This window comes from Aricia agestis, chromosome 9 (assembly GCF_905147365.1).
Source record: "Aricia agestis chromosome 9, ilAriAges1.1, whole genome shotgun sequence".
In the NCBI taxonomy this organism is placed as follows: domain Eukaryota; kingdom Metazoa; phylum Arthropoda; class Insecta; order Lepidoptera; family Lycaenidae; genus Aricia; species Aricia agestis.
In genome coordinates this window covers 17,341,793-17,353,857 of record NC_056414.1, presented here as the reverse complement: position 1 = coordinate 17,353,857, position 12,065 = coordinate 17,341,793, and the positions used below count along the sequence as shown (strand labels likewise).

Below are 12,065 nucleotides of genomic sequence, written 5' to 3'. Positions count from 1 at the left end.
TTTCAGTCAGATTAATAAAGGTAAATTTTCAAGATTTTTTTGTTTCAATATCACCAGACCGATCATCTTCTCGGAAGTCGGAGGTATGAGCGCAAGCCGTTTTTTGCCGGTTTCATGCTGGTTTTCTGTGTGCCCGTGGTATTTCTCCGGTTGAGCCGGTCCATTCGTGCTGAAGCAATGGTTTCGGTGTTTCGGCCCGAAACAATAAATTCATGTAAAGCCCTCTTTACAAAATAGAAAATACTACTGAAACCAGCGTTGCCAGACGTCCCGATTTTGGCGGGACGTCCCGATTTTTTCATCAAAATTAAATGTCCCCCGCGGGACAGGCTCAGTCCCGCTTTTCGGGGAAAGCCCGAACGTACGTGCAGCGTGCTGAGAAAGAAAGGTGCGTAATGAAGATAAAAAAAGTACGGGAGGTAGAGGGGTGGATTTTCTTTGGCTGCTTTAGCTATTTTTTAAAGCTAAAGATAAAAATTAAAAAAAAAAACTTTTTTTGCTTTTGACTGAAGAATCCCGCTTTTTTTCTCAAAAAGATTCAAAGTTCCGACTTGGTACAAAAAAAATCTGGCAACGCTGACTGAAACCATAAACCTATATTATGTCTATGACTGAAACAGACATACAATGCCATCTTTTGATAAACTTATGAAACTCCTATATTTTAAGTTTTACCAAACTATTGTTGCTATTAATAAAAAAAAATACGAAAATTAGTAAGAAACAAATTTTTAGAAATGATTTTTAATGTATTTTAACATTTTAAGAAGTATTTTCAATATTTTAATATTCTTTTTAAATAAAATTATATTTATATTGCCTCGATATTGCCTATAATACCTAATTATTGTCTGAATTATTGTTTTTATTAAGTCTATGGTTTTTAGAGACAGACAGAGACTGGCAACTCTAATTTTAATGGCGGTGATCGTACGTCGATGTGATTATTGACTGTCTATTTCTATTTTTATTTTGTATTTTCTAGTTAATTGAGTAGATTTAATCCTATTATTTTTACATAGGCTGCGGCCATATCATGCTTTTCTATGTCGGGATCAGCTAAAACGTCGGTCGTGTTCGAGGAGGGTGGCAATCAGTGTAGAAAACGTTGTCATACAAACCTTAGCAACGAGCTGCAGTGCAAAAGAACTAAAATTGACGATATGAGTGCGAGTGAAAAGAAATCCAATTTCTCCATGTTATCCCCAAACACGAACGGAACATTAAAAATGACGGCGTCGTCCATGAATAAACCAGGCACGACGACGAAGAAACTAGTTATAAAAAACTTCAAAAGTATGTTTACAGTCCAATAGGAAAAGTATAATAATATAACCTTAAATGACATTTGCTCAAGATTATGCATTTTTGCAGGTAAACCGAACCTTCCAGAAAACTACCAGGAGACGACATGGAGCAAACTGAGGGAGGCCGTCATAGCAATACAAACATCAAAAGCAATTGCTTACTCTTTAGAAGAATTATATCAAGCAGTAGAAAATATGTGTAGTCACAAGGTGACCATATTTTTGTAAATAGTCAACATTGCTATACATCTATTAAATCTTCACATACAATGCACATAAGTGTACTCAAAATACAGAGAGTATTACAATTCTTATATTATAAAAATTTATCCTATTTATAGTTTATAAAAATTAAAATACTTTATATTTCAGATGGCTTCACAACTGTATGTTAGTCTAACAAATTTAGTAGAAGCTCATGTTAAAGCTAATATAGAACAGTTCTTATCGGAAAGTATGGACCGACAAGTGTTTTTGAAACGCATGGACGACTGCTGGAGAGCACATTGTCGACAAATGATAATGATAAGGAGTATCTTCCTGTATCTTGACCGGACATACGTCTTACAAAACCCTAATATCCATTCCATATGGTATGTCAATAATTTTATACCTTTCACTTTTATTTCTTCCAATTTATAGCTAAGATGATATGCTTTATTAGTCAGTAACATGGTAAATATTATTATGATTGTTGTTTTGTAATATTTTGTAAGATATATTATGGAGCATAATAATTATTCAAAATGCAAAAATACCTTTTCAATAACTTTGTATCATCAAAAAATTTAATAATAAATATTTTGGAAATACTGGTACAATTTCATGATAACTTTGGTAAATTGCATTTCTTTTTTATTCAGGTTTGTAAGTATAATGCCCAAGTATAACTTTAATAAAACAAACTTATGATTATTATGAACAAAGAATTAATTTAATGTTTACAAACTTCAAAGCCAAAAAGAATTGTATGCTGTGTAATATGATTAGTAGACTGTGATGCCTTTTTCTTAACATGGGGAAATGCTTTACGCATCCCCGGCCAATTGGGGTTATTGGCTGGGGTATATGGGACTCCTGCGTAGTCTACCCACTAAAACCCGTGGTGCTTAACTAGCGTAACATGGTACTTAACTCTTCGCTTAAGGCAGAGTTGCGGGTACGATAGAACCTACCGCAACTATACTGTGATGTCTAACCAATCTGTATATAATGAATAAGGCAAAAAATTTGCAATTTAATGATAGTTGACACTTAACTCATCAAGCCCCCGGCAGCGGCATAACAATTAAATTTCTATTGTGGCTGTGATTCCCATGATTGAAGCATTAATTCCTAACTGGGGGCTGTATAATACAGACTGCCTTAGTTTTTAAATTTTTTTAAGATAACATTTTAAACTTTCGCCGAAAACACGGCCGAAACGTCGAGAAAAAGTATGTACTCGTAGTAGCATTACTACTTAAATAAGTCGCGTTAAGTCCCGATTAAAAAGTTTAATTTTATTTTTTTTGTTCCAGGGACATGGGCCTAGATCTGTTCCGTCATCACATAGCCATGAATACACTAATACAGACTCGGACTGTTGATGGTCTGCTGCTGCTTATAGAAAGGGAGCGTGGAGGAGACGCTGTAGACATTTCCTTGCTCAAAAGTCTTCTGAGGATGCTCTCCGACTTGCAAATATACCAAGATGCCTTTGAACATAAGTATGTAGATCTTCTTATAACTAATGAATTGGATTTCAAAAATGAAGTCTCAGTCTATTTACAGTGTAAAAAAAAACATTATCAAGTGTGGTTTATCATGGAGAAAGTTGACTCATGTTTGTCTCTTTCGCACATGTACAAAAAGAAAGTTCTCCTATCTAGTTGTGTAACTATAAACAACCCTATAAAGTAAATTTGCGACGAAATTCGTTTGTCGCGGGGCTACTAATTAATTTGGTTAGCAGTGAAGAACTTTTGTGAAATGTAATTTCTTTTATTATCAACATGCCACTTTTCTGTATAATCTCTAATATGTCATAGGCGTACCATCACAATATAATATAATGCCCCCAGCGTAACTTGGCACTTCTGTAGAATCACTGTAATAATTTTGTGATCAGTAGCATGCTCAAAATTGTATGTCGTGCGCCATTGGTTCGCCTTTCCTGGTATAGGCGGATGGCGGATAATTTCTTGAAAAGCACAGCAACTGTTATTAAAAATAACCTTAAAAGTGGGGCATGAAACAAAAGAATTTGGGAACCTCTGCTTTAAAAAGATGAAACGCTTACAGACACTTTTGCATTTATAATATAATATTTGTATGGACGATTGAACTATTTATTTATGTATGTTTCCGCTGTCCAGATTCCTCCAAGCAACAGACAGACTGTACGCAGCAGAAGGACAGAGACTGATGCGAGAGCTGGCAGTGCCGCAGTACCTGGCACATGTGGAGAAAAGACTAAAGGAGGAGCATGAGCGCCTGCTGCACTACCTGGACCCTTGCACCAAGTATGTCATATACATTGATTTAACCTAACTTTAGTCAATCAACATTAGTATTGTGGGAAATGGAAGTGTGATTTTGCCAAGGGGTATTAAAATGCTGAACTTTGTTATAATCAATTAACAGGACAAAGAAAAATTCGTCAATTGACTACTTGCACACGAAAAAAAACCTGCATTTTTTTAAGGCTCTTTTATTTTCTTGCAATTGGCTTGGTTTTAGGGCATTTGGCTAGAGGTTATGTAATTTTCATTTATCTTGAATGACTAGATACATTTAGACCCTTTGACTAGTTCAATATTTATATTCTTTACTAGTTGTCCCGGTGAACTTCGTGTCACTTTAAAACCTTCCCTGGACTTCTACGAATATTTTAAGACTAAAATCAGCCCAATCGGTTCAGCCGTTTTCGAGTTTTAGCGCGACTAACACATTTGAAAATCCATTTTTATATATAAGATATATTCCGCATCATTTATAAATAAATTCATACAAATATTATAAATGCGACAGGGTGTCTGTCTGTCTATTACCTCTTCACGCCTAAACCGCTGAGCCGATTTCAGTGAAATTTAGTATGGTGATATTTTGAGTCCTGGGAAAAGACAGGATACTTTTTATCCCGGAAAAATGTACGGTTCCCGCGCGATAACCGAATTTTGGCGCGACGGAGTTGCAGCCGTCATCTAGTGTAAAATATCTTTGTATCCTCGGCCTGACTGATATCGTCCTTGCCACAAGATATGACACAGTATTGAATCACCCTCAAAAAGTCTAGCGCGGAAAGTAACGCGACTAAGAACGCAGTATTGAATGTAATTTTGTTTTTATCAGGTGGCAGCTTATACACACGATCGAGAAGCAGCTGCTGAGCGAGCATCTCACGGGTATCCTGGGTAAGGGTCTGGAGGCGCTGATGGATGGGCCCCGGCTGGCTGACCTCAAGACCCTGTACAACCTGTTCAGCCGGGTCACAGACGGACTGAACGAGCTGTGCAACCACTTTAACGCGTATATCAAGGTAGTTTAGCTGCTTTTTTTTTATTAAATAAGGTGGCAAACGAGCCAACAGATCCCCTGATGGAAAGCACTACCATCGCTCACGGACACAACATTAGAAGATTTATTATTAGAAGAAATCTTAAAAAAGAGGGAATACACTTACTTCTTGAAGGTTTGCAGGTCGTATTGGTCCGGAAATACTGCTGGTGACAGTTCGTTCCAAAGTTTTACAGTGCGCGGCAGAAAGTTACGCGAAAAAAAGCTTTCGAGCCTTATTGCTTATAGGATTGAAAATGAGTAGATGTTGCGCGACCTCCTTCGCTTAGAAAGATTGTACATTCTGTGATATAAACTGCCAAAATAGAGCCAGAACAATATACCAAATTTCACTGAAATCAAAATATTATGTTCAGTAGTACTCAAGTGAAAGAGTTCAACAAAATTCGTACATAGAAACTTTCGCATTTATATTTATTTTACTAGCTGTTGCCCGCGACTTCGTCCGCGTAGACTTCAGTTTATAGCGCGCGATGGCAACAAAATTGGTGTCAAAAGCTTTTATAAAAAAAACCCCTTAAATCAAAACTGCTGTGCAGTGTGCACATAATATTTCCTTTTTTAAAATCAAACTTTATATTTTATGCCAAATTTTAAAGCTTATTTAGCCCCCCAATTACACAACTTTACCCATAAACTATTTATCATTGATAGGTTGAAGGTTACGTCACTGTATATAATATAAAGTACTGACTTATTAAATAACGTAAAAAAGAAATAACAATAAAAAAAAACTCGAAAGTGAGATGATACCACCTCTTATAGAAATATGTTGGGCAAGCGTTAGCGCGATGTAAGAGACGCACGGCGTCATCTAGTATGAATTTTTGGAACTAACTTAATTTGAACAAATTTTCGTATTTTCACCCCCTTACAACCCTTTTTTCCAGTAAAAAAGTAGCCTATGTCCTTTCTCAGGCTTTAGACTATCTGTATACAAAATTTCATTACAATCGGTTCGGTAGTTTTGGCGTGAAAGCGAGACAGACAGACAGACAGACACCACGTTCTCACAGAAAACCGGCGTGAAACAGCGCTTGCGCTGTGTTTCGCCGAGTGAGTGAGTTTACCGGAGGCCCAATCCCCTACCCTATTCCCTTTCCTACCCTCCCCTATTCCCTTCCCTTCCCATCCCTACCCTCCCCTATTACCCTATTCCCTCTTCAAAGGCCGGCAACACACCTGCAGCTCTTCTGATGCTGCGAGTGTCCATGGGCGACGGAAGTTGCTTTCCATCAGGTGACCCGTTGGCTCGTTTGCCCACTTATTTCATTAAAAAAAAAAAAAAAAAAGACAGAGATACTTTCGCATTTATAATATTAGTATAGATTTATTAACCCATTTGCTGATACAATAGTTAGGTAGTTATGACATTCTTGTGCTTATTATCACTGCACTTTTGTATGTTTTAGGTATCAACGTGTGATGACACATAGGTCTCCCCTAGATGCTTCCACTTCTCCCTATCCTGGATTAGTCTTAGCCAGAGGTGGCCTGCAACTGTTCTAAAGTCATCAGACCATCTTTTGCTTGGTCTACCTCGTTTTCTTTTTGTGTTGTTTCGAGGTACCCATAATGTCGTTAATTCTGTCCATTTTTCCGAATTGTCTCTGAGTATATGCCCTGCCCAACTCCATTTTAGTTTTTTGCTCTTTCTTATAGCATCCTCTTATTTATATTTATTTTACTATGGATTTTTAGCAGTTTTGTTTTAATGAATTTAAATAATATAATAAAAATTAAAATGCAATACTCAAATCAACTTAGCTATAATTTTTTTTAGAAAAAAGGTCGCACTATAGTGATCGAGCCGGAGCGGGACAAGACGATGGTGAGTGAGCTGCTGGAGTTCAAGGAGCAGTTGGATAACGTGGTGAGCACCTGCTTCCAGCGGAACGACCGCTTCCTCTACTCCATGAGGGAGGCCTTCGAGCACTTCATCAACCAGCGGCAGAACAAACCCGCTGAACTTATAGGTGAGTAGTAGAATAATTAATAATTAAAAGTTAAACATTAAAAGGAAAGTCAACTTTGGTTAGGATATACATTGTTTTAGGGGTAGATGAAGTTATTCTTATGAAGCCCATAAAACTAGACGAAACTAACATTTTTGGAATAACAAGATTCTAATAAATTATAAGTAGTAATTATAAGAAAGTGCGTCGGTTGTTCATGCTTTAATTGCACCCTTTTTGTGAAATTTGGCATTGAGAATGGAGATACTTTAAGTCCGGGACATAAGTGTGCTACACACGGCGCCGCAGCGGCAGCGGCACCGCCACCGCGGCGGTTTCGCTGCATTACTCATCCTTGTATTTCTCTGGGCGGCTCCGCCTCGGCGGCGGCTATGCCGTGCCACTGCCGCTGCGACGCCGTGTGTAAGCACCCTAAGATATCACGGAAAAATTTGCGGCTTCCGTGCAAAAAAAATAAAAGAAGCTTCTGGAAATAACTATTATTTTTCTCTAACATTTTATTCTCCAATTTCAGCAAAATTCGTTGACTTGAAACTCCGCGCGGGCAACAAGGAAGCTACAGAGGAGGAACTAGAGCGCTTACTGGACAAAATCATGGTTCTATTCAGGTTTATACACGGCAAGGACGTTTTCGAGGCGTTCTACAAGAAGGACCTAGCTAAGAGGCTGCTTGTTGGGAAATCTGCTTCTGTTGACGCTGAGAAGTCGATGCTTAGTAAACTGAAGCAGGAGTGCGGGGGAGGCTTCACGTGTAAGCTTGAGGGAATGTTCAAAGACATGGAGCTCTCTAAGGATATCAATATCACTTATAAGCAGGTGACTCTTAAACATGATAATTTCCCATAGAGAAAATCAAACCATGTCTAAAATATATAAAAGACTTGAGTTTTAAATGAGATTAAGAATTTTGATACTAAATTGTACAGAACATCAGTTATTGAGATGCAAGTTATTAATTTGCTAAATGACTGCTTTTTATGCTAATTTGTTTGCAAAATTCATGACTCATAGTCACAAAGACCGAAAAAAATCTCAATACAAGTAATATTTGAAACTACGAATTGTAATTCTGCGAAAACTGCTTAACGTGGGAGAGCCATGCTTCGGCACGAATGGGCCGGCTCGACCGGAGAAATACCACGTTCTCACAGAAAACCGGCGTGAAACAGCGCTTGCGCTGTGTTTCGCCGAGTGAGTGAGTTTACCGGAGGCCCAATCCCCTACCCTCCCCTATTCCCTCCCCTTCCCATCCCTACCCTCCCCTATTACCCTATTCCCTCTTAAAAGGCCGGCAACGCACCCGCAGCTCTTCTGATGCTGCGAGTGTCCATGGGCGACGGAAGTTGCTTTCCATCAGGTGACCCGTTTGCTCGTTTGCCCCCTTATTTCATATAAAAAAAAAATAAAAAAAAAATTCCAGCACCCTGAATAAAATTCTAAATACAAATATTTGAAAATTGAAATATAATTTCAGCATCTAGCAGCCAGTTCCGAGGGTGGCGGTCTCGAGCTGTCCGTATACATCCTGACGATGGGTTTCTGGCCGACGTACGCGCCGGCTGAGGTGCGCCTGCCGCCCGCACTCACGCGCCACCAGGACCACTTCGCCAAGTTCTACCTCAACAAGCACTCCGGACGGAAGCTGCAGTGGCAGCCCACGTTGGGACACTGCGTGCTTCGAGCGCATTTCACACAGGTATGTTGTTTTGAGCAAACAAAGAATCTTAACTACTAATCTAGCCATGACTAACCACGTGTGGGTTTCCTTCACCGTACAAACCAATATTCCAGTGTATATACCTCTGTATTGTACGTTCCAGGGTAACAAGGAGCTGCAGGTGTCGCTATTCCAGGCGCTGGTGCTGCTGCTGTTCAACGACGGCGACAGCCTCTCCTTCGAACACATCAAAGCTGCTACCAACATCGAGGTCAGCTGACAGTGCTCACACTATATAAAAGAAATTTATTTTGAAGGGCTATCGTTTGATAATTTAATTTATTCACTTACAAGTAGATGCACGTTTTATTGTAAGAGCTGCCATGTACAGTGGACTTTTAAATGTCACTTTGAAAAGCAATACTTTATCACGTTTACAGCCGGCAAATGTTATTATGTAAGGCGATAATTCAGTGAATACGACAATTATGCATTGCACGCAGTAAACTTTACATTTGAAGTACCGTGCTACACAGTACACTCACAAATGTCTTGTACCCGTGTACAGGACGGCGAGCTGCGTCGCACGCTGCAGTCGCTGGCGTGCGGCAAGGCGCGCGTGCTGGTGAAGTCGCCGCGCGGGCGCGAGGTGCGCGACGACGACCGCTTCTCCTTCCACGCCGACTTCACCAACAAGCTGTTCCGCATCAAGATCAACCAGATACAGATGAAGGAGACGGTCAGTGACACGCATTATGTTTACTCAGAAATAAAATAATTTTCATTTTATTACGCATAAATCACAATCACCTATTGTAATTTTCGTGATAAATAAAACATCCATACATACAAAATGTCGATGTTATGTTAGTTATGATATTTCCATGTATTCTGCCCAGTTGCGGTAAGAGGAACCTAAAGTTATTTGTCTGCTATTGGCACTGCTGCAAAAAACGCTAATATAATAAAAGACCGCTAGGGGATAGCTAGCAATAAAATGGGGAAACTACAAATATGGGACGACGCTAAGCAAATTACGAAACACCTTATTTTGATGCCTTAAAAAGCTTCTTAATTTTGTTTTTTTATTCACAGAGCGAGGAGCAGAAGGCAACGGAGGAGCGCGTATTCCAAGACCGGCAGTACCAGATCGACGCGGCGATAGTACGCGTCATGAAGATGCGGAAAGCGCTCGCACACAACCTGCTCATCTCCGAGCTCTATAACCACCTCAAGTTCCCCGTCAAGGTAAAATTACGCCTTTGTAAAGATGGGAAAATGTCTGTTTTATAGATGCCAAAAACACCCGGGCATCTTCCCATCAAAATTATGATGTAACCGCGGAATATGCTTGTAATAAATGTTTACCTGCGTATACTCTTGAATTCTTTGAGATGTTTTTTGAATACGCTTGAAGATTTTCGAACGCCACGCCAGTTTTTTGTTAGAGAAAAAGTCAAATAATAATAAATGTAAATGAATATGTTGCACAAACCTTGTAACAATTTGTGATGTGATCCTGATAAATCTTAAATCGCATGTGAGGCAAATAAGAGTGTGCAAAAACTATAAAAATAGGGCTTCTGAATTTACATAAAAGTATTTTTACTTCATATATTCACAACATTTTTAATATTCCAGCCGGCGGACCTCAAGAAGCGCATAGAGTCCCTCATCGACCGCGACTACATGGAGCGAGACAAGGACAACCAGAACCAGTACAACTACGTCGCCTAGAGCCCCGCCCCCCGCCCACCGACACGCCCCTCGCCAACGTCTAAGCAAGATGCTATTCAGTTTCCGCAACGGAATATAAAAATAATGTTATTATATCGCGACGAACTAAAAGTTTTGTTCTGACTGACCAAAACTCGCTAGAACTAGCAAGTGCCAGATACCGTTTTACACGAGTTGACTGCCTTAACATTAACTCGAAACTTTTTTCGCTAATGTTTTTCTGTCTTCGCGTTAGAGGCAGTGAATCAGTACAGTTGTCGAAATGGTTTGCATTCACTCACTTTTTATGGAGAATAGAAGCATTATAAGCCAAACTTCTGTTGCGGAAAATCGTTATAAGGCTGTATACTTAACTTTTATATTGTCCCGAGTGTTGAACTAAGTTAATCCGTGTTTCTGTTGAAAGTGTAGATTTTAATATTGATGCATAATATGTAATAGATAAAACAATAACCTTAAATTATAAAAAAAAATACGTTGGATAAGTGGTTCAATGTTTCGCCCTTGACATTTGACTTTTTAGCGTGTTAGAAAAGGATAGAAACATGTAAGTTATCTGCTGTGTATACTAATAAATAAGGGGTACAGTTGAAAGCAATGGACGGTAGATCTGGAGAGTAGTAGAGGTTGTGGAGTGAGAATAGAACATAACGTGTGATATTAGACAATCTTCCTGTGGGTAAATAATTATCATACACGACGTCGTTCACAAAGTGCGAATTTACCGAAAAACGATACGCGACTCGAGGTATTATATTGATTGCTTTCTGGACGATGTCTTAGAAATTACATAAACTACATAAAATATCAGCAAACAGCTTTCTTTTTATTTATGAAGTTAGTGACAGATTGATTTAAATTAAATATTATTTAACTTTGTATATTAAGAAAACTTGATGTATTTCTTTTCATATAAACTGAACTTGTATTATATGTTTCGCAAGAATACAAATTATTTTTCTTTAAATTGCTTTTTTTTCTTATAAACTAAGCCCGGGTGCGCACTAGCGCCCAAACCGCAGCGGCCAGGTCGCGACGGCCATCGAGATAGATACCTTAGTATAAAACCGCCATAGACCACGCGCACTTGGCCGCACGGCGGCAAGCGGCCACACCACTTTCGATGACCGCCGCGACCTGGCCGTTGCGGCCTGGCCGCTAGTGCGGCGCGCCCGGCCTTACTTTAGTTTTAAACTGAATTGGCCTATTAAAACAACATTAAAATTGTCCAAAACTGTGATATGAGTAAAATTATTGAGATTCAAGAATATTTTCTCGAGGCTCCATTAATAGAAATATTACTCCAATGTCTTGGCGGTAGAGTGCAGCACCGGCACACACTGTAAACAAAAAGTGTTGTTTGACATTTGACAAAGTTTCTGTCAATATTAATAACAGTATGTGCTAGTAACGCCCTCTACTACCACCTTTGCGTAATATTCCCTATTTTTAAACGACGTATTCTTTGCGATGCGTCGTCACTTCGAATTTTTGTGTACAAGCCTTAACTAGGCATTTGCAAGGCAATCCAATAATATGACCTTTATACAAAGGCTTGCATTGTCAGTAAGATGTGAATAAAGTCTAATTCTTATTATTTTATTGGGTTACATTGACTATAGAATCTCGCAAACATTTCATTCAGACAATAAGGGTTATCATAATAACGATAATATGTATACAATGCAGGTAGTCAACTTGTTGCTATGAAATGTTTCACTGATTTTCTCTTGCCTATCAACATGTCTACAGGAGGGAATAAATAAATGTATTTATAGCAATTTTACCATGCTGTTTTATTAAAAAGCAACTTGAAATGTTAAATATAAT

The 12,065-nt window shown here is 38.8% G+C and overlaps 1 protein-coding gene across 1 annotated transcript; it reads left to right on the top strand.

Annotated features, from left to right (window-relative positions):
* The first annotated feature begins 911 nt into the window (after nt 1-911).
* On the top strand, nt 912-12,021 carry LOC121730548 (cullin-4A). The gene is made up of 13 exons (XM_042119645.1): nt 912-1,296; nt 1,375-1,517; nt 1,680-1,900; nt 2,828-3,016; nt 3,665-3,811; nt 4,641-4,827; nt 6,649-6,841; nt 7,356-7,657; nt 8,316-8,537; nt 8,662-8,769; nt 9,067-9,237; nt 9,594-9,746; nt 10,140-12,021. Exons 1-13 carry the CDS (start codon nt 1,047-1,049, stop codon nt 10,233-10,235), a joined length of 2,382 nt encoding a protein of 793 aa, XP_041975579.1. The 5' UTR covers nt 912-1,046; the 3' UTR covers nt 10,236-12,021.
* The last annotated feature ends 44 nt before the right edge of the window (nt 12,022-12,065 follow it).